General features: G+C 38.6%; 1 protein-coding gene across 1 annotated transcript in view; it reads left to right on the top strand.

Moving 5' to 3' along the window:
- Positions 1 to 7,507: 7,507 nt before the first annotated feature.
- Positions 7,508 to 23,410, top strand: part of RTKN2 (rhotekin 2) — an 80,743-nt gene continuing 64,840 nt past the window's right edge. Inside the window, exons 1-2 of the mRNA XM_030940833.1 lie at positions 7,508 to 7,734; positions 13,497 to 13,693. Coding sequence (XP_030796693.1) covers positions 7,675 to 7,734; positions 13,497 to 13,693 — 257 coding nt within the window. The 5' untranslated portion in view covers positions 7,508 to 7,674. The remainder of the gene's footprint in view (positions 7,735 to 13,496; positions 13,694 to 23,410) is intronic.

Here is a 23,410-nt window from a genome sequence, read left to right as displayed (position 1 = left end):
CAATATCCTAAATATACAATTTCTCTCTAAATTCAATGCAATTCGGACAAAAACTCGAACACACTTCTTTTTGTTCCTTCAGACTTGAGGAGCTGAATCAAAATTTCATGTAAAAGAGCAAAAGCATAGTAATAGCCAAGATACTCTTGAGGAGAAAAAGGTAGTAAATATCTACAAAAAGAACATTTCCAGAACCAAAGTGGGAAAAGAGGAATCTGACCTTAGCCTAATTCATAATATTAATCCATCTAAAGAAAAAAAATTAGCTAAGAAAGGAGTTGAGACTGGCCTGGAAATCAGAGGGGCATGTGAGAGTATATGAGGGATTGCAGACAGTGGCGGAAATGGTCAGAGGGGAATTTGAGGAAGTGGGTCTGGTTCCCTCTGCAAGTGGACCTTCTGCTCTATATCAATGCATCTGGGTATTGTTGTGGGTGCCATCAGATAATTAAATCAGCAGTTTTCAAACATTTTTATGCAAATACACCTAAAATTTTTTTCTTTTATTCATATGTAATATTTACATATATATGCAGTACATGTAAAGATTTTCTATATGCATAGAATTTGTAATAATCAAGTCAGGGTATTTGGGGTATCTATCACCTGAGCATTATCATTTCTATGTGTTGGCATCATGTCAAGTCCTCTTTTCTAGTTACTTTAAAATATACATAATATTAGTATGTATATTATGATGACTATACTAAGTATAGTCAACCTAGTCTGCTATCAAACATTAGAACTTATTTCTTCTGTTTAACTGTATCTTTGTACCCAATTGCCAATCTCTTTTCATTCCCCCTTCCTACTGTTTTCCAAACTCACACCCTTCCCAGCCTCTGATATCTCTCTCTCCCTCTCTCTCTCATATATATATATGTGTGTGTGTGTGTGTATATATATAGAGAGAGAGACAACATCTCACTCTGTGGCCCAGGCTAAAGTGCAGTCATATGATCATGGCTCACTGCAGCCTCAACCTCCCAGGTTCAAGCAATCTTCCTACCTCAGCCTCCCAAGTAGCTGGGACCAAAAGTGTGTGCCATCACACCCAGCTAATTTCCTTTCTTTGTCTTTTTTTATTTTTTATTTTATTTTATTTTATTTTTGTAGAGATGGAGTCTTGTTTTGTTGTCAGGACTGGTCTGGAACTCCTGGGCTCAAGTGATCCTCATCCTCCTGCTTCAACCTCCCAAAGCACTGGGATTACAGGCATGAGCCATCGCGCCTGGCTATCATTCTACTCTCTATATCTCCATGAGATAGTTTCTTAGCTCCAACATATGAGAACATGCAGTATTTGTCTTTCTGTGACTGGCTTATTTCACTTAACAGAATGACTTCTAGTTCCATCCATGTTGATGCTACAAATGACTTGATTTCATTATTTTAAAATAATTTTAAAAATCTTTTTACCCCTTACATATTTTTAAGGTGACATCTGTCATGTTTTACCATACATTTAAATAGTTACAAAGGCTGTAATTGCTGGTATATTGAAAATAATTAAAATTTCAAATTTCAAAAATTCTATTTATTAAATGTATCCAGTGGAATCTAAAATGTTAACAGTTGATACCCATCCAGGATCATCCACGTAAAAAATATATAAACAATTTTATGCTGGAAATTGTACATTATTTCTTTTGCTACTTGAACTTGTATTTTTATTCCACTTCCCCACAGAATTTTATGCTAAAATAAAATATTTTTATGCATGAGAAGTCTTTACTGCTCACCTTATAATATTTCTCTGCAACAAACATATGTATATAAATTGAAATTTTATGCATCACATATCATGTGGTGGATGACCCCTTTTTCCTCCAATTAGTTATGTATTCATAGGTAACTATTACTTAATGTAGAATCAATACCAATAATTTGTTTTTCTTTTTTTGAGACAGGGTCTTACTCTATCACCCAGGCTGGAGTGCAGTGGTATGATCTTGGCTCACTGCAACCTCCACCTCCCGGGTTCAAGCGATTCTCCTGCCTCAGCCTCCCAAGTAGGTGGGATTATAGGCACCCACCACTGCGCCCGGCTAATTTTTGTATATTTAGTAGAGATGGGATTTCACTATGGTGGCCAGGCTGGTCTCAAACTCCTGACCTCAGGTTATCTACCCTCTCAGCCTCCCAAAGTGCAGGATTACAGGCCTGAGCCACCGCTCCTGGCCCAATATCAATAATTTTAACTGCCTCTTTGACCTCTAGATGGTTTTTATATTCTGAAGAATAATGCAATGGGTGGAAGTGATGGCTTTCTTTTGTCAAATGGGAAAAGGTGATTGTGAAAGGGTGACCAAGGGGAGGCTTAGACAGCAGGTAAGTTGTTAGGCCCATCAATTTCAGAATGAGGAAACCTAGGTTGAAGATCTTAACTACGAGTTCCTTTAAACAGTCAGACCTTTACATATACCCAGGCCTTGCAAAGTCTTTGTGTGCCCCAATTTGAGAACCACCGATTCAAATTATACAACTAATTCCTGTGACTGATTTGCTTGGTGAGTAAAGAGCATTCTGATTATAATGTAACTTCAATTTCCTCAGGATTGTGTGTAATATGTAGGTCACACTGGCAGTAAATTTTGTCCCCATCTGCTGACAAGAGCTCTCATCCCTTGCAAATTCCGCCAGACTCCTACCCCTTACTACTTCCAAGCAGTGGTTCTTAAGTATTCACAAATAAATCTACATAGTCAATTCTTTAGCATCTTTTTTCTGGTTATAGGCACCAATGCTTTACAGTTGTGTTTTCCATGCTTTCACATAATAAAAATACTAAGGTAATGCATCAAATGTCAAGTCAAATTCTGTAAGCCAAAATATGCATTATTAGTTTTAAAATATGTATTATATTATAATATGTATTATTAGTTTTTTAAAACACCACACATTATCACTATTGTTTAACATTTACAAGGACTTTTTTACCTATTAAAAATTTCTTCTTATGAAAGGTTTGATGGATACTAAATATATGTTATATATGTAAGTTACCAGGTAAACATTACAGTTAATATTGGTGAACCCATCACCCAACTTAAGAATTAAAACATGACCAGTAAGTAGCTCTATATCTGCAGGCTCTGTGACTATCCTGTTCTCCTGCTTTCCTTCCAAAGCTGGGCATTAGCCTGAATTTTGTTTTTAGCATTCCTTTCCTGTTAAGCATAAACTTTTACTACACACCTGTTTCCTTAAACAATGTACTGTTGGCCGGGCACGGTGGCTCAAGCCTGTAATCCCAGCACTTTGGGAGGCCGAGAGGGGCGGATCACGAGGTCAGAAGATCGAGACCATCCTGGCTAACACGGTGAAACCCCCGTCTCTACTAAAAAATACAAAAAACTAGCTGGGCGAGGTGGCGGGCGCCTGTAGTCCCAGCTACACGGGAGGCTGAGGCAGGAGAATGGCGTAAACCTGGGAGGCGGAGCTTGCAGTGAGCTGAGATCCTGCCACTGCACTCCAACCGCGGGCAACACGGCAAGACTCCGTCTCAAAAAAAAAAAAAAAAATGTACTGTTTAAAGTCTCTTGCTATTTAAGTTTACAAAGATTATATATTCTGTGTACTCTTCTGCAACGAGTTTTCTTCAGTATTTCTAAGATTTAGTTATGTGTATGTTATTAAACATAATTATGGTTTTTTTTTTTTTTGAGACGGAGTCTCGCTCTGTCGCCCGGGCTGGAGTGCAGTGGCCGGATCTCAGCTCACTGCAAGCTCCGCCTCCAGGGTTTACGCCATTCTCCTGCCTCAGCCTCGCAAGTAGCTGGGACTACAGGCGCTCGCCACCTCGCCCGGCTAGATTTTTTTGTATTTTTTTAGTAGAGACGGGGTTTCACCGTATTAGCCAGGATGGTCTCGATCTCCTGACCTCGTGATCCGCCCGTCTCGGCCTCCCAAAGTGCTGGGATTACAGGCTTGAGCCACCGCGCCCGGCCTGGTTTTTTTAAAGATATATGACCTTCTACGGGGTAAATCACCACAATTTATTAATCCATGCTCCTGAAATGAGCATTTGGATTTTTTAAATCCTTTTGCTATGATAAGCAATGTTGCCTATATAAATTTGCAAGAATTTCCCAGAGGATACATACCAAGGAGCAGAATTGCTAGGTAAACACATTTTCAGCTTTACAAGACAGTTCTAAATGCGTTTTTCCAAAGTGATTGGACATATTTCTATCTCCTCCACCAGTATATAATATCCCTTGGACTTGCATCTTTGCCAACCCCTAGTATTATCAGATTTCTTAATATTTCTCAATCTAGTGACTGTAAAATATCTCCTTGGGACCTTAATCTGCAGTTTACAGACTAATAATAAGGTTGAGCAACCTTTCATATTTTATTTGTCATTTGGATTTACTCTCCTATAATATGCCTACCATAGCTTTTGACCATTTTCCAGTTGGATTTTTATTGATTTATAGGAGCTCTTTATATATAGCATATTATTTAGCAGTAGTAGGTGATATATCTTGAATATATCCAATTCACATAATTTTTTCTCATTCCGTTCTCATAGTTCTACAGGTCCTTTACAGTTGCCTTTCGGTGCTCATGTTTTCTTCCTACAATAGGAACCGCTCCTGTTTTTGTGGGACAGTTTACAAAGCACTCCCACAAATCTTATCTGAGTCTCCCAACAACTTTCAAAAACAAGATGGGTATTATTATACTTGTTTTACAAACAAGAAAACCGAGTGGCTTGCCCAAGGTAATCGGGCTAATAAATCCTCAGACTCCACATTCCATAGCCTCCTTATGATTATGTGATGCTTCAGCTATTCGTAGACCATTCATTTAAGAAAATGCTGCACTTCTGCTTAGCACCTTGACCTCAGTTCCTTCTCTCTCTCTGTCTCTTCCATATATAATTCAAAATATAGCTTTAATTTATTCAGTTCAACCTTAACACATTATCTACAAGATGAACAGATGAGTAAAAGGAAGCACCAAGAGAATTTTTAATAGGACTTTTTTTTATATATAAGAGAGGCTAGGAGGATATTCAAAATCACAAGTTACCTGTTCTGTGTCAAACCACATTTTTCAAAATAATGGATCTGTTATGTAACAGAGCTGATTTTAAGTTCAGTGTTTTCTTTGCCTTTAGCCTCTTAGTTTAAAACAAGAATACAGAGAATAAGAGAAGAAAAATATACTTTGCATATATTAGTATTCTCTAGATTGGTTTCTGTAGTTTTTAATTTATTATAATGCTATCTGTTATGTAAGGGGTAACCAATATATGTATATTTTTAATTGGCATTAAATATTGACCTTATAGTGAGAAGTAACATTGGTAGGACAGTAATTCTGTCACTCATCCTCTAGCTGAAGCTACTACATCTGGGCAGCTGGGTGGATATCAACCCTCTGTAAGAGGCCAGGGATGATGGGTTAAGAGATGCCCAAATGTTCTCTCTCAAATATTTGAGATGGTAAAATGTAGTACTTCTCACTTTCTGGGAACTGTAAAATAAATAGATAGATCGAAAGATAAATCCTCAAGCTAATCAAACTACTGCATGTGAGCTCTTTAAACTTTTGTAGTTTCCATGAGTGATTATATTTTATGTGCATTACATACACCAGAGAAAACTGTGTCTGATCAAACTAGCAGTAACAAGAAAGGACTTTAGGATAAATAAGGAAACAGAAGTCCTACTCCAAGGTATGTTAATCATCATATAATAATTAAGTATTTAAGCACTTCCTGGGGACTCTCCAGGTATATAATAAAAGCAGGACCACATCATAACTTCTTCTCCAAAGAGAAAGGTCTTTTGTAACAACTGTATTCTACAGATAATTACTAAATGTGGCCTTTCCTAACCTCTTTCTTCTAGTATCATAAATAAATGTATCTCTAGTTAAATATCTGGTTTTAACTCATCAAATATTCCTATATCAGTGTCCAATTTTAAACTGGTTGACTCACCTCTGTTTTTATGAAGTGCTGGCTTCTACATGTATTTTGATCTGCATCTGAGAGCTGTATGTGTTATAAGTACTACGTGTCTGATAGGGGCTCTCGGTGTGTTTTTCTTTTGAGTCAGGTACTATAGCTAGGCTCATGCAGCCTCACATTGAGTAGGGGATAATTACACCACAAAGTGGTAGCATAAGAAAGAGATGTGCATTGGAGGAAGGGGCATTTAATAATTCTGAAATTCAGACCTGTGTTGTAGAAAATGAAGTGAGCTCCATGTTGGTAATTTTGAACACATCTTTTATTGTTGTAAGGAAGTCACTCATAATGCAAGGGGACCATCATTCCCAACTGGGAAGCTTCTCGTATCACCTAGTCCAAAGGTTCTTAAAGAGGCATTTTACCTATTTGAGGAAGGGTACCCATTATACTTTTAAAATACATTCTCAAACCAACTGCTTTTAAAAAGGTCTTGCAGTTAAAATGACCATATAATATCCACTTCGGGATAAGTGCAAGATTGGTGCAACACTGGGACAACCGACCCAGACAGGGTCTGTCCCAGGCAAATAAAAAAACATGGGCACCTATTTATAGAGGAAAAATGCCCAAGGGTTTCTAGGCGATGAGGGCTGGAGAGTTGATTTGGTAGACTCTTCAAGAAGAAAAAATGTCTGAGGCCCAAAGAGGCTTCCTGTTGCCTTTTCAAGGGGGAAATCAAGACAAACTAGGGACAATGAATTTTACGGACTTTTCAAGGGTGTGAAATCTTTGCTGCTTTCATTTTGATTTTTAAAAATTCCACGTTTCCCTTTATAATTAACAAAATCCATTAATTAAAATGGGTCTTTGTGCTCATCTTTAGGGCAGCAAGAAATAAGGCTTTTGAGAAACAGTACCCCATTTTGCTGTCACTTTGGATGTTGGTGGGGAAACAAGAGGAGAGGGAAAGAGAGAGAGGGTGAGAGAGCTGTAAGAAATCCTTCGCAAGAAAACAGAGTAAGTGGACAGAGTAGTGGGCGGGGAACATCTAGGATTATAAACACTGGGGGCAAAGACAAGACCTTGTGAAATGGCTGACATAGTATCTTATGAACCTGATGAATAAAACCATTATCTCTGGGTGACCCTGGTGACAACGCTGGGCAAGGTGAGAGGAGACAGCGAGCGCCGTGTTTGAGAGCAATGTTACTTGTTCTCTGAGAGCGAGACCGTGGGCTCGTAGTGACACTGTGGGTTCCTGAGTTGTCTGGGAGTACAGGGACGGCAGCCTCGAGTCTGTCCAGCTACGATCACTTTGTAAGGCCTTCGGTGGGATGCGGGCAGAAGGCTCCCAGTGCAAAGGGCGTGCCACGAAAACCACCAGCCAGAAACCTGCGATCCGACAGGTGCGCTCCGCCGCCAAATCTTTCCCTGCGGCCCCTCCCACTCACGTTCCAGGCCCGCCCACATCTCTGTCCCCGCTTTAAATCCGGCGCCGCCGCCCTCTCCCCCGCCCCGCCGCGCTGGAGCCTGGGGTCTCGGCAACTTCCGGCGGCGGGAGCGGCAGGGCCCGAGGCGTGCCCACTGCGCGTGCGCGTCGGCTGGGCTCCTCCTGCGCCCCCGGCCCCTGCGACTGGGACTTGGTACAGCCGGGCGGTTGGCGTCCTCCGCGGCTCCAGCCAGGGGCGGGCTTTTCAAATCTTCCTTTGACAGAGTGGCGACGGCCCGGACAGTTCGCGCTGGAGATGGAGGGGTCGAGTCTGAGGGGTCCTGCGCTCGGCCTGGCGGGGCTTCCCACCCAGCAGGTGAGTTGCGGGAGGGACCCTGCCGCGGAAGGAGAGGGAGCCGGGGTTTTTTTCCTCGCGCCTTCGCTTTGTGGAGTCGTCGGAAAGCCTCTCCCCCGCTCTTCTGTTTCAGCGGTGGCCACAAACAAAGGGAGGGACTAGGAGACTGCACTCTTGGGGCTCTAAAGGGCCTGGACATCGGCACCGCCGGATATCTCAGAGAGGGAGCTGAGGTCCGGAGTGGGAAGGCGGGGCCGGGGTCCCAGCGCGCTTTTGCTGGTGCACTTGTCTGCCGCCCTCTCCAGGCTTTGGACGCCTGTCTTTTTGCAAGTGTAGGTGATGCCGGGGAAATGGGAGCCGCTTGATTCCCAAGAAACCCAGCGAGGCCAGTGGAAGACAGTTGGCTTATTACGGATTTAATGGGAAGCACAGTAATGGAGCGATGTCTACACACAACACAGAACTGGTTGGGGTTGGGGGCGGGGTATGGAGTGGAGTAGAGGCAAACTGCAACCTCCGCACTTCAGAGAAAAGTTGAAGGTTTGATAGTGGGTTCTTTCTCAAATCATTAGAAAGGAAAAAGAGAGTACATGTTAAATTGGATAGAAGTTTGATGTTTGCTTTTGTGCCATGTAAAAAGTGTTAGAAACCTTTTTATTTTGCTTTTTACTAGACCAACATTATTTCTTGGCAGCATCAGTTATTAAAATGTTACTACTTTTCACTCTTAACCATAACTTTAGGGTCTTAAAAGAAAACTCTGATGTCTTTAAGCTGGATCTTCGCTTCTATTTTAATCTCTACCTTCTTTTGCCTACTTCAGAAGTAGGTTAAGCCATATGAAATTGCCAGTTTTGTAGGTCAACATTGGTAAAATATTTGCAATTTCATTCATAAGGAGGCACCTGATATCTTTGTTTAAAAATCTAGAATTTCCTTAGCAGACACAAAATTGTTAGGAAGTTTTCAATAATACTGTGAAAAATAAAGCAAGACGTTAAGATTCATTATGCAAAAGAAGTCCAGTGTCTTTATCAGTAAATTTTTATGCTGTTTTATGTCAGCATTTTCAAAAATTTCAAAGATTTTAATGTACTTTTTTTCGCTCCTGTCCTGTTATATACTTTGGCTGTCCTGATTGCTAACAAAATCTTAATTTGTAGTGAATTGGCGTTCTATTGAGATTCTTGTATGTATCATATAGGTGTAGGTGTAGGTGTAGCTGTCCAGGTGTATTTATTGAGCTTCAGGCTGCAGGAATAGGAATGGTACAGAAGCGACAAGAGGATAAAATCATGAAGGAAGTTTAGCTGCAAGGAATGAAAATAAATGTTTAAATATACATAAAGGCTTGGTTATTTACATGTGGGAAGGTACAATACTTAATTTTTTAGGCAGGACAAAATCGAAATGATTGAAATGCAGAATCTTCAGTTTAGATTTGGAGAAAAAACACAAAATAGTAGTAGGTTTCAACCTAACAGGAATATTGAGGGTCAGTCAGATAATTTTATACTTGACTAACACTGAATTTTTATTTGGTATTTCCTTTGATACATGAATGAATCTGCCATGTTATCGAGATAAGGCCAAAGATTTTGAGGTGATCACACACTAGTCAAACACCTCTACTGAAACCCTGGAGTCCTCTGCGACTCCTCATAGCATAGAGTATTGGCTTTGGAGCCAGGTCAAACCAAACTCTTCTTGTTGTGCAACCTTAAATAAGTTATCTCTGTTTTCTAAGTTTCAGTTTCCACAGTTGTAGATTGGGTATTCTTCCTATCCCAGCCAGCTGTTGGAATTCAAGAACATCTCTAAAGTACTTATCACAGCACCTAGCACTCAGGATGTGCTTGAGAGATGACTATTGTTATTATCCTGCGTCCTATTCAGCTGAGTGGTTCGGGCAGTCCCCTACCTTTTCTTACAAATGTTTAAGCTTTTGGAATCTTAATAAAAATAAAATTCAAAAAGTAATACTATCTCATTGCAGGAAAGTCAACATAGAAACATGAATTTACGAATTCTCTCTCTAGTTCCATTCCCCAGAATGGCCGCTGTTAACAATTTCCAGACTTTTTTCTGTACATAAACAATTCTTAAAATCCACACAATTTCTTTTAGCAAAATGAGAACGGACTATATTTACTCTTTTCTTCTTCTTCACCTTGGTCTTTTGGTTAGCATGGCTTAACTATATCCATTAGGTGAATGGTAGTTTCTATCTTGATTACTGCAGTTGTCTTACCAGGAGTTCAACTTCAGGTTTTTTTTAATCAGTTTTTGATACCAACAATAAAGCCATTTTCTTTACACTTCTTCATACTAGGCTAGCTCTTTTAAAAAACCTAGTAGGTTTCTGTTTCCTACTTAATCTAAATTTCCATTTTTAAGGTATCCTCCTATTTCATTCATAGCCTTGTCCACATATTTTTATCAGCCTAACTTGTTAAAGTACTTACAGGGTCAGGACAGTGACACAGGCTTCTGTTTGACTTGATTAGAGGCAAGCCCTTATTCAGAAAATTGGAAAAGAAATAAGAGGATGATGGCCTTACCTCATTCTCTGCTCTTTCTGGAGACTGGCATTCAAACACTCCTAAAAGGAATGGTTACAGAGAGACTAGCTTTTGTCTTTGGTCCTAATCAGCCTTGACTCTACCTGGCCGAGCCATTAGGGCTGAGGGAGCAACACTGATGATTTTCCACTCCGTACTCATCCTCTTTGAGGTCAATAAACGTCACTATTGAATGCCCAGTTGGTGCCCTTATTACATGATCATTATTCCTACTGGGGATAGCACTAGACATCAACCCTTACCCCAGAGGCACTGTGTACCCTTAGTAACTAAAGACAGCTCTAAAGGGTTTCAGTTCCATAAACCCTTCCTTGCTAGAGCTAGCATTGCTTAACTAGAGAGGCTTTTTCTGCATGTAAAGTATAGACGTGTACTAAAAGAAGTTGCATGGGAAATACAAAACTGGCTAAAACCAGTAGCCTTAAAAAAAAAAAACAAACTCAGAATACATTGAAAACCATATATACACTTAACAATTCATCCTGCTTATGTTAGCCTTCTGGGATCCACTTAACTCACATTTGCCTGAGACCTGCCTCAGCGAGGCAGGTAAGATTATAGTTTACTATGTATGTTAATTTGTCTGGATTATGGGTCAGTAAACTATTTCTATAAAGGGCAAACAGTGAATATTTTCAGCTTCGTAGGCCACTCAGTCTCTGTTGAAGTCGCTCAGCTGTGCCCTTGTAGCTTAAAGGAGCCATAGACAATATGAATGAATGTGTCTGTGGTCCAGTATAACTTTATTTACAAAATCAGGTCCCAGCCAGGCCATAGTTTTCTGACCCTTGCTTTAAAGAAAAAAAACTTCATAGTATCTGTTAGATACATCTCATTTCCTTAATAAATAGTACTTTAATCTTACATCATCTTCAAACTTTTTTAATGTACTTTTTTTTTTAAATCCTGGCTACATTTTCTTTCTCTATTATTTCCCAAGCTTCTGTAGTTTTATGGAGTCTTCATTGTAAGTGATGGTGAGAAGATACTCTTTATTTATGGGACAGAAACCCAAACTGATTCGTTAATGTGGCTGTAGCCACCTGCTGGTTCTTTAAGGTTGTTGCAACTTTCAAGATTGCTGTGAAATTTCAAATAGTCCAGCTGTGCTTCTCTACCCTGGCTGACCATTGAATCACCGGAAGAACTGTAAAAAAAAAAAAAAAAAAAGGCTCAAGCCCACCTCCAGAGATCCTGCTTGGCCTGGCTGGGGTAGGTCACAGGTTTAGGTACTTTTATAAGGCCCTTCCTCTCTGGCTCAGATGATTTGAATATGCAGCCAGCTTTGAGAACCACTGTGCTAGTTCAACTGCCTGTTTCATTGCAGCATTTAAAACCAAAATTGAATTTAGTGGCACCAGCTGGTATTTGTTTATATTTGAGTTGTGGGGTAAAACTATTCATCCCAGCTTTAGGTTGCTCCCTATGTGCACTCCCCAATATAGTCAGTCTGCCAGAGTTTATTTCTATAGACATATGGGTCACATAGATAATTCTTATAATTAATTGCTAATTACATTAAAGAAGAATTTACTTTGGGGCTGGTTAACTCATAAAAAGATGAAATGGAGTTGTTGAAATTCAGTCATGTGCAGCGAAGGAAAACCAGCGAATGACTACATTTATATAGTACACCAGTTTTGAGTTACAACACTATATGAGAAGGTTTTTATGTGGTGATTACATGATGTAATTACAGGAGGTAATTAAACAGATCTGTTTTCTGTGTGTAAATAGTACAGTTGATTGATTTGGATAGTCAAGTTAAATCATCTGCAGTTTGTCTTTTGGGGTAGTCTTCAAAGACTCTTAGCTCTCCTAACTTTCATCTTTTCTTTTTGAAAAGGTTGTCTAGACCTTTTGTTATTAGATTTCATTTACATTTTTAAATTTACATTTTGATCCAATCAGAAGGTAAATTATAGTCTTTATTTTGTTTACCATAGAAACTAGGGTGGTCACTTTAAGAAATAGACATACTAGAAACATCATTACATGTTTGTGATACAATAAAGCGTACCTTTGATTTATAATTTTTATAAAGTCATTGTGAATTAAATCAGAACTGTACATTCAGTTTGTAGAATTTTAATGTTGCATGTGAAACTTGTATGTAGAATCAGGCCATTAAAAGATAACTATGTGGAATAAAAGACTTTTAGAAATAAACTATTTAGTAGTTTCATGGTGAACCCTAAAACTAAAATAAATGGTATGTCCAGAATTATTTTATAAAGCTCTGTTCTGGATAGCTAAGGCTTCTGACATTTTCTATGTACAATGCTTTCGCTCTCTTGCTTCTGAGATTGTATTTACACTGCCTACTATCACAAATAGCCTGTTTCCTCCCTGCTACTAAACGTTGGCTCCTTTACTCAGTATCTGCTTTTTCAGAATGTTTTTCCTGGTTAATTCACTGTCATCAACCACATTGCCATCTCTTAATACAATTTATATAATATATATGTGTGATATATTGTTCACATTAGTTATTGTATGTTTTCTAAGGCTGCTATAACAAATGACCAAGACTGAGTGACTGAAAACAAGAAAAATTTATTCTCAAACTTATGGAGGCCAGATGTCTGAAATCAAGGAATTGGCAGGGTCACGCTCCTCTGAAGGCCCTAGGAAAGAATTCTCTTCTTGCCTTTTCCAGCTTCTGATTACTGCCATCAATCCTTGGTATTTTTTTGACTTATAGACGTATTAGTCTCTGTCTTCATATGTCATTCTCTCTGTATGTGACTGTGTCTTCATGCGACCTTTCTTTAAGGACACTAGTCATTAGATTTAGGACCTACTCTAATCCAGTATGTCCTCATCTTACCTAATTACATCTGCAAAACCCTCTATCCAGATAAGGCTGCATTCTGAGGCACTGGGTGGACATAAAGTTTGGAGAGACACTATTAAACTTCATATAGTTATAAGAACACATAATGTTTGTCACCTTTGTTTATGTTCTGTTTATTCAGTTTCTTTAGATTGTAAAGATTTCGTAATGAAGCAAGAAGTTAAGAATTGCAAAGAGCACTTTAAAATAGCTATTTTTACACTACATATATTTATATTAAAACTTTGTTGCTTTCTCGAGATGGTATACAATTATGATATCTAGTACATTTTGCATCTATTATGGGTTAAAATGTAATTTTGGATTTTTGCTATATTTTAAAGATGCATTTTTATTTTTTTTAGGACTGCAGCATTCAAGAAAAAATAGACTTAGAAATTCGAATGCGAGAAGGAATATGGAAACTCCTTTCTCTGAGCACTCAGAAAGATCAGGTTTTACATGCAGTTAAGAATCTCATGGTGTGCAATGCTCGAATAATGGCCTATACATCGGAGCTACAGAAATTGGAAGAACAGATTGCAAATCAGACTGGAAGATGGTTAGTAACATAGTTTACCTGTGACTTTTAATGTACTTAAATATGTAAATTTAAAACACAGTATAATTTAAGCTTAAGTACACATGTCAAATCACCAAACTGTTTAAAAAAGCAAATACACTGAAGTAGTAGCTGACGTCATAAACAGTTTGCCAATAGAGCTCAGAGTGAACTTAGCAGCTTTTATTGGGCTGTTGTGTTCAATATGTAGTTATAAAATGAAAATTATTCAGAAGCAATGACTGAGGGAGCATTTTAAGAAGAAAGGACCAATATTGATAGAAATGTAGAGTAAGAAAATTAATTTCTTAGAAATATGTTAATAAAAAGGTACTAGCTGTGAGACATGGAAACTCAAGTGTAGAAACTGAGATGAGTGAGCAGCAAAATTGTGAAGAGATAAAACCTTATGAATGGAAAGGAACTTTTTGATATGGTGAATGTAAGTCCCAGAGAGGCAAAAAACCTCAAGGACATTCATGCAACAAGTGATGAAAGCTAATGAGAGTTAAGATTTGCTAAGTATTAATAACTTCTGGTCATGTGTTCTATCATCTCATGCTGCTCTTTTAGATAGATCGATGATTTGTATATGAAATTTATATCCTATCTTATTTACAATGCCAAATCTTACTTGAACCTAAAAATTGGTTCAATGTAGTGGCTGGATTTTGGTGTATTTTAAATAAAAACAGTCTTACATTCCCCTCTGTTGATTTACAGCTCTGACACAAGGGAAGAATTTCTTGTTAAACAATAGTGATTGTTGAGCTGAGCATAGCATCATTAAATTCTTGAAAAGTAAGTTAAAAACACCAGTCAGAGTCTTGAGATTTCTGTAAAAATAAAATTTTGATGAGGATGTGATGTAAAAGAGACCTGGATACAAAGTATACAACCTTATTAGCTATATTGCCATGGGATAGCCTTTTTTTTTTTTTTTTTTTTTTTTTTTAAGACGGAGTCCCACTCTTGTCGCCCAGACTGGAGTGCAGTGGCACGATCTCGGCTCACCACAACCTCCGCCTCCCGGGTTCAAGCGATTCTCCTGCCTCAGCCTCCCGAGTAGCGGGGACTAAAGGCGTGTGCCACCACACCTGGTTAATTTTTTTTGTATTTTTAGTAGAGATGGGGTTTCACCATGTTAGCCAGGATGGTCTCAATCTCCTGACCTCATGATTCGCCCACCTCGGCCTCCCAAAGTGATGGGATTACAGGCATGAGCCACTGTGCCCTGCTGGGATAGCTATTTTAATCTCCTTGTGCCTCTCGGTTCCTTCCTTACAATGGGCATGATAATATTTACATTTTGAAAATTGAGATTTTATATATTCCAAAACCTAATGTAATGCCTTTTACATACTTAGTACTCAACAAATGTCAGTTTTCATTGCTGTGTGCCCCCAGCATTATACAATGAAATCGTTCCATTATCATTATGTAGGAAAATATTTTTCAGATAGACATACATTGATTTAAGTCAGCGCTTCTCAAAGTTGGTAACATGTAGCACTGAGAGTACATGATGCAAAGTCATAGAATAAATATAGCATGTCTTCTTAGAGCATGAATTTTTAAGATTAAGCATGAGAAGTTTAGAATAGTGGAGTATTTTGAGGTTCTGCTTTCTTATACCTGGGGATATATGTTCCCTCTCAGCCTTTTTATTAGGATATTTTGTCGAGAAGGGAAGTTTCAGTGGAAAAGTTTGAGAAGCCCTGATTTTAGAAAGTATGGGACTAAACATTATATTATATCATCTATCACAATATCTGGAATATTATTTTTGGGACCATATCTGCCTCCATATTTAATGCTCTTTAAGTATTAATGAGTTGTGAATTGACCATTTCTTAAATTTGACAGTGTGGCTTTTCTGAAGTTGCTAATTTATAAAAGAATATTAAATAAGCCTAATGCCTGTTCAATCTATATAGCAGTGATGGGGAAAAATTAGGACCCCTAACTGGAAATGTGTTTGATTTTCAGTTTCTTTACTAATTATCTGTGATCGATGAAAATATCTTTGTCACTATACACACACATATATATTTGTTCATCATTCATGTATAAACAGTGTTTCTCTTAATTATTATTGCTGGAGTTTAAAAAAAATCTTGTATATTCTATATGTATTCTTTGTTTATTGCTTCATTTTGTATATGAAGATATAACCTGAGGTCACTGATCAGATGTAACTAGAAATTATACTTGCTTTGTTATCACAAAAATGACTTGAAGATTAATGATTTAGTTCCTTGAAGAAAGTTATGTAAATTATGCAGATATTTACTGAATATCTACTACTTGCAGAACACTTATTAAGCACTGTGCTAGGGTATCTATATTAAAAAAACAGAGTTTGTCAAAATATGGCAATATTGTATATTCAGCAAATACTTTGCCTTTGGAGATTCAGCAGTCTGTTCCTTAGTTTGGTTAGTCCTTAAGGTGGAAAAATGCTCAGTTTTATATTGCTGCTAGAGTTAAAATAAATAGCATTGTAATGAGAACACTAGTCTACCTTCTCTAAATTTTATGATAAACTGTCAAAAAATAAGTATAGATACTAAATCTAGACTTTTTCAAAGAAGAATCAAGTAATTGTGAAGTGGTGGAATTGAGGAATATCTAATAGAACAATTGGGTTTGGATCTTCTAGATTGTGAAGGATGGATAGAATCCAGGTAGGTGAGCAGGAGGAAGGCAGCATTCCAAGAAAAATAGCAAAATAGACCAGGCGAAGTGGCTCATGCCTGTAATCCCAACACTTTGGGAGGCCAAGGTGGTCAGATTGCTTGAGCTTAGGAGTTTGAGATCAGCTTGGGTAACGTGGCAAAAACCTGTCTCTACAAAAAATACAAAAATTAGCCAGGCATGATGGCATGTGCCTGTACTCCCAGCTACTCGAGAGGCTGAGGCAGGAGGATTGCTCAAGTGTGGGATATCAAGGCTGGAGTGAGCAGTGAGTGCACCACAGCACTCCAGCCAGCTCAAGAGAGTGAGATTCTGTCTCAAAAAGAAACAGCAAAATAAAAATTTATGTTGAAAAATCAGTATGAATTATTCAAGAGCAGTGAAAAGGTCTGTTGTGTTGAGTCTGAAGATCAAGGCAAAGATGAAAAGGAAGGAGGAAGCAAGATCCAAGAAAGCCCGGAATGCTAGGAAGTTCTTTGGTGTTAATTAACAGCCTTTCCAGGTGCCAGGCATTGTGTAAGATGTTCACAAATATCCCATTAAAAATGGAGAAAGATAGTGTATTAGTTCATATTCACATTGTTAATACAGACATACCCGAGACTGGGCAATTTATAAAGAAAAAGAGGTTTAATGCACTCATGGTTCCACATGGCTGGGGAGACCTCACAGTCATGGCAGAAGGTGAAGGAGGAGCAAAGTCACGTCTTACATGGCAACAGGCAAGAGAGCGTGTGCAGGGCAATTGGGCCTTTATAAAACCATCAGATCTCGTGAGACTTACTCACTATCATGAGAACAGCACAGGAAAAACCTGCCCCCCAGTGATTCAGTTACCTCCTAATGGTCCCTCCCATGACACATGGGGATTATGGGACCTGCAATTCAAGATGAGATTTGGGTGGGGAGACAGCCAAACCGTATCAGATGTAAACCTCTTTTAAAGGCTGTAACTCTTTAAGGATACACAGGGCTTTTGTGGCTAGGTCATGAATCCAGGTGACTTAAAAACCCATGTACCTCCATCTCCCACTCCTTCTGAAAAAGAACCTGTACTTTTTTTTTTTTTACTATTGTACCAGGCTGCCATGGTGAGCTATTACAGGGCTTTATATATATTTGCTTACCCATGAAAATATCTTTTATGTTATATATACACATGTATATTTCTTCATCATGTAAAAACATTGTTTTTCTTAATTATTGAATTCTGGAATTTAAAAAAATCTTGAATATTCTATATCCTGTTATCCTTTATCTTTTTTTTTTTTTTTTTGAGATGGAGTCTTGCTCTGTCGCCCAGGCTGGAATGCAGTGGCCGGATCTCAGCTCACTGCAAGCTCCGCCTCCCGGGTTTACGCCATTCTCCTGCCTCAGCCTCGCAAGTAGCTGGGACTACAGGCGCCCGCCACCTCGCCCGGCTAGTTTTTTTGTATTTTTTTAGTAGAGACGGGGTTTCACCGTGTTAGCCAGGATGGTCTCGATCTCCTGACCTCGTGATCTGCCCGTCTCAGCTTCCCAAAGTGCTGGGATTACAGGCTTGAGCCACTGCGCCCGGCCTTCCTTTATCATTTTAAGCAAGGAAGAGGTATGATAAAAATGGTTATTTGGGGAAGGTTATTTGGCAGCAGGGTATTAAAAAAGGTGGTGAGAGTAAATAATTGAAATAACCAGTTTTTTAGGGAAAATATTTAAGAATAGGCAGACATAGAAATGATCTTATAAAGAAGTAACCTTTTGTTAGAGAAATGAGGAAATCAAAACTGTGTGTTGGTTTCTTTAGGGCTTTTCTAATAGATCTTCACTCAAGGTGCTCTCTGTACATAACCATTCTGCAAGAACTTTTCAGTTACTTCTCAATCCAGTGAAATTATTTAAAAAGTCAAATAATCTTACTTCATTCTAGAGGCTTTTAAAACTGGGGTTCCAGGAAAGAATTAAGTCCTAATGTCCCAAGAAATCCATTGTATACATTGACTTAACTTCTGCATATAGAATAGGGCTACTTTTGTACCACCCTTGGAAAAATTCAGTAAATGGTTACTCTGTGCTTTAGATGAGGAACCACAGTTAAGAAATCAGTAATATCATTTGTTGTTTTTTAAAACCACACAATCCTGAGAATATTGACAACTGGTGAAATGTTCTATTACCATACTGTTCTAATAATATAACAAAAACTATGTTCTAAATTGTGTTTGGGTATGAAACACCTAGTACAATGCCTATTCTTTATGCTTGAATAAGCCAAAATACCCAGGCTTCTGTATAGTTCCCAGTGGAGTCAGGATGTAAAACCTTTCTGGATTGGGTAGGCAGTAGGTCGTTAGGATGAGGTGCATAGGTTGCTTACTGCCTCAATTTAGAGAGTACCATGGCTTGGTTACAGCAGTCTGTTAATTTGCTGGACTTTTGACTAGTAAACTATCATTGTACCTTTTTTTCTGCATGCTGTGGCTGGATATGGCTACTTAAAAGACGGTTTATTTCAGTCTACTTCTCAAAAAATAGCTATTACTTTCCATTTACTGAAATAGGCATTCCAGAATCTTTGGGGTCTGATCCCAAACTACTTGCACTCTTATCTTTCAATTTCTGCTTTACAAATTTATTGCAGTCAAATGCTTGATCGTATCCCAAAAACAGTTCTTGGATTTTCTTATTTCCAGTGCATTTGCTTACCCTGAAGTACCATATCTTCCATTCCCACTTGATGAAACCCATTTGTTTTGGGACACCATACCTGCCTCAAAGTTTCCTTGATAATTCTATTCGGAAAGTAATTATTCCTTTATGTCCATGGTAAGGACCCAAACAATGACTATTTACCTCCTTTTACTTTTAGTACCATCCAAATCATGAATACCTCACTAGAACATACTACATTCTAATAGAGCTATTTATAATCAACATATCTTTTCATAAATTATAAGCTTCTGGAAACAGGGACAATGATTCTTCTTGTCAGTGAACTAGGATATCACCACTAATTTCACAGGATTATTGTGAGGATTTGGTGCTTGGAGCTTAGAGGGAACTCATAGCTGAGGCAACTCTTGGTTCTCTCCTTCTTTCTACTTTATATCCCCCAGAACACCAACAGCGTTGTGTACTTACTTAAGAACAATTTAATGTATGCTTCATAAATAAAGTTTTGCCCTGTATCCCCTTAATGTGTATGATGAGCAAATAGGGCTTAGAATTTAATAGGAGTTAATTATATACCAGTTACTCTTTTTTTGTCACCTTCTTTTATGTTCTTAGGTTCTTACTGTCATTTATTGGTCCAAGTGTCTGCTTATCATGTTCCAGATTATCATTTATTCTCAACTATGTTTGCTTTTTAATCAACTTTTTATATGAAATTTGCATACATAAAAATTATGAGAATAGTACAATCAACATCATGTATATTCTCCTCCTAGGTTGTCCAGTTAATAGTTTGCTATATATATATTCACCTTCATCTACTCTACCATTTTTTCTATACACACACACACACACACACACAAATACACATACAAGTGTGTGTATACATTCACACATTTTTCTTTTTTGTTGTTGAACCATTTAAAAATAAGTTGCAGACAACATGGCACACACACCACAATAATTTGGCATGGATCTTTTAAAAATAACATTCTTCTACATAATCAAAATATTATATATAAAATATTAGTAATTCCATAATAATAATCTGATATCCAGTCCATATGCAATTTTACCAAGTTGTCAGAAGAAAACGGTTTATCTTTTTTCCCCCAAACCAGAATTCAGTCAAGATCTGTGCAGTACACTTGGTTATATCTCTTCAGTTTCTTTTTTTTCTTTTTTTTTTTTTTTGAGACGGAGTCTGGCTCTGTCGCCCAGGCTGGAGTGCAGTGGCCGGATCTCAGCTCCCTGCAAGCTCCGCCTCCCGGGTTCATGCCGTTCTCCTGCCTCAGCCTCTCGAGTAGCTGGGACTACAGGCGCCCGCCACCTCGCCCGGCTAGTTTTTTGTATTTTTTTTTTTGAGTAGAGACGGGGTTTCACCATGTTAGCCAGGATGGTCTCGATCTCCTGACCTCGTGATCCGCCCGTCTCGGCCTCCCAAAGTGCTGGGATTACAGGCTTGAGCCACCGCGCCCGGCCTCTTCAGTTTCTTTTAATTACTCTGCCTATTTCTAAAAACCTCTTGTCATTTATACTTTGAAGAGTCTCGACCAGGAATGGTGGCTCACGCCTGTAATCCCAACACTTTGGGAGGCTGAGGTAGGAGGATGGCTGTAGCCCAGGAGTTCAAGACCAGCCTAGGCAACATAAGACCTTATTTCTGCAAAAAAATACAGAAAAATTAGCCAGGAGTGGTGATGTGTGCCTGTGATCTCAGCTACCCAAGAGGCTGAGGCAGGAGGATCACCTGCATCCAGAAGCTTGAGATTGCAGTGAGCGAGAATCATGCCACTGCACTCCAGCCTGGGCGTCAGAGCAAGACCCTGTCTCAAAAAAAAAAAAAAAAGAAAGCCTAGGTTTTTTTAGCCTTTAAAATATCCTGGATTCTGCATTTGCCTGGTTGTTTCCTTGAGGTATCGTTGAACCTTTTCTTGTATTCTCTGTTTTTGCCATAGATGGACATTGAGTCTAAAGGCTTTATCAGACTCAAACATTTTTTTCTAGGTGAGGCTGGGGACCATTATATGCTCCCAATTGATGCAATATGGTATCTGGTCTTACCACCAGCTAATGCTGAGTTTGAACCCTTGCTTTAGATGGCAGTTGCAAGCTTTCTTCTTCATGATAAAATGGTTTTCCCTTTGCAGTTCCTAAGTAATCTGTGGGGTGTTGGAACTGGGTGATTATTCTGTTATCCAGTGAGCTTTAACTTAATGGCTTTATCATCCATTTATGATTCTTGCCTAAATCAATTATATTTATAATGGGGTTTGTGAAACAGTGATTATCTAATTCTAGTATTCCTTCTACACTTATTGGCTGATATTCTTTATTATTATTATTATTATACTTGAATTCTAGGGTACATGTGAACAACGTGCAGGTTTGTTACATATGTATACATGTGCCATGTTGGTGTGCTGCACCCATTAACTCATCATTTACATTAGGTATATCTCCTAATGCTTTCCCTCCCCCCTCCCCCCACCCCACAACAGGCCCTGGTGTGTGATGTTCCCCTTCCTGTGTCCAAGTGTTCTCATTGTTCAATTCCCACCTATGAGTGAGAACATGTGGTGTTTGGTTTTCTGTTCTTGCGATAGTTTGCTGAGAATGATGGTTTCCAGCTACATCCATGTCCCTACTAAGGACAAAAACTAAGGTGTATATGTGCCACATTTTCTTAATCCAGTCTGTCATTGATGGACATTTGGATTGGTTCCAAGTCTTTGCTATTGTAAATAGTGCTGCAATAAACATACGTGTGCATATGTCTTTAGAGCAGCATGATTTATAATCCTTTGGGTATATACCCAGTAATTGGATGACTGCGTCAAATGGTATTTCTAGTTCTAGATCCTTGAGGAATCGCCACACTGTTTTCCACAATGGTTGAACTAGTTTACAGTCCCACCAACAGTGTGAAAGTGTTTCTATTTCTCCACATCCTCTCCAGCACCTGTTGTTTCCTGACTTTAATGATCGCCATTCTAACTGGTGTGAGATGGTATCTCGTTGTGGTTTTGATTTGCATTTCTCTCATGGCTAGTGATGATGAGCATTTTTTCATGTGTCTGTTGGCTGCATAAATGTCTTCTTTTGAGAAGTGTCTGTTCATATCCTTTGCCCACTTTTTGATGGGGTGCTTTTTTTCTTGTAAATTTGTTTGAGCTCTTTGTAGGTTCTGGATATTAGTCCTTTGTCAGATGAGTAGATTGCAAAAATTTTCTCCCATTTTGTAGGTTGCTTGTTCACTCTGATGGTAGTTTCTTTTGCTGTGCAGAAGCTCTTCAATTTAATTAGATCCCATTTGTCAATTTTGGCTTTTGTTCCCATTGCTTTTGGTGTTTTAGATATGAAGTCCTTGCCCATGCCTATGTCCTGAATGGTGTTGCCTAGGTTTTCTTCTAGGGTTATTATGGTTTTAGGTCTAACATTTAAGTCTCTAATCCATCTTGAATTAATCTGTGTATAAGGTGTAAGGAAGGGATCCAGTTTCAGCTTTCTACATATGGCTAGCCAGTTTTCCCAGCACCATTTATTAAATAGGGAATCCTTTCCACCTTTCCTTGTTTTTGTCAGGTTTGTCAAAGATCAGATGGTTGTAGATATGTGGTATTATTTTTGAGGGGTCTGTTCTGTTCTATTGGTGTATATCTCTGTTTTGGTACTAGTACCATGCTGTTTTGGTTACTGTAGCCTTGTAGTACAGTTTGAAGTCAGGTAGCGTGATGCCTCCAGCTTTGTTCTTTTGACTTAGGACTGTCTTGGCAATGCGGGCTCTTTTTTGGTTCCGTATGAACTTTAAAGTAGTGTTTTCCAATTCTGTGAAGAAAGTCATTGGTAGCTTAATGGGGATGGCATTGAATCTATAAATTACCTTGGGCAGTGTGGCCATTTTCACGATATTGATTCTTCCTATCCATGAGCTTGGAATGTTCTTCCATTTGTTTGTGTCCTCTTTTATTTCATTGAGCAGTGGGTGGTTTGTAGTTCTCTTTGAAGAGGTCCTTCATATCCCTTGTAAGTTGAATTCCTAGGTACTTTATTCTCTTTGAAGCAGTTGTGAATGGGAGTTCACTCATGATTTGGCTCTCTGTTATTGGTGTGTAAGAGTGCTAGTGACTTTTGCACATTGATTTTGTATCCTGAGACTTTGCTGAAGTTTCTTATCAGCTTAAGGAGATTTTGGGCCGAGACGATGGGGTTTTCTAAATACACAATCATGTTATCTGCAAACAGGGACAATTTGACTTCCTCTTTTCCTAATTGAATACCCTTTATTTCTTTCTCCTGCCTGATGGCTCTGGCCAGAACTTCCAACACTATGTTGAATAGGAGTGGTGAGAGAGGGCATCCCTGTCTTGT

This window comes from Rhinopithecus roxellana, chromosome 11, assembly GCF_007565055.1.
Source record: "Rhinopithecus roxellana isolate Shanxi Qingling chromosome 11, ASM756505v1, whole genome shotgun sequence".
In the NCBI taxonomy this organism is placed as follows: Eukaryota; Metazoa; Chordata; class Mammalia; order Primates; family Cercopithecidae; genus Rhinopithecus; species Rhinopithecus roxellana.
This window is presented reverse-complemented; position numbering and strand designations above follow the sequence as displayed.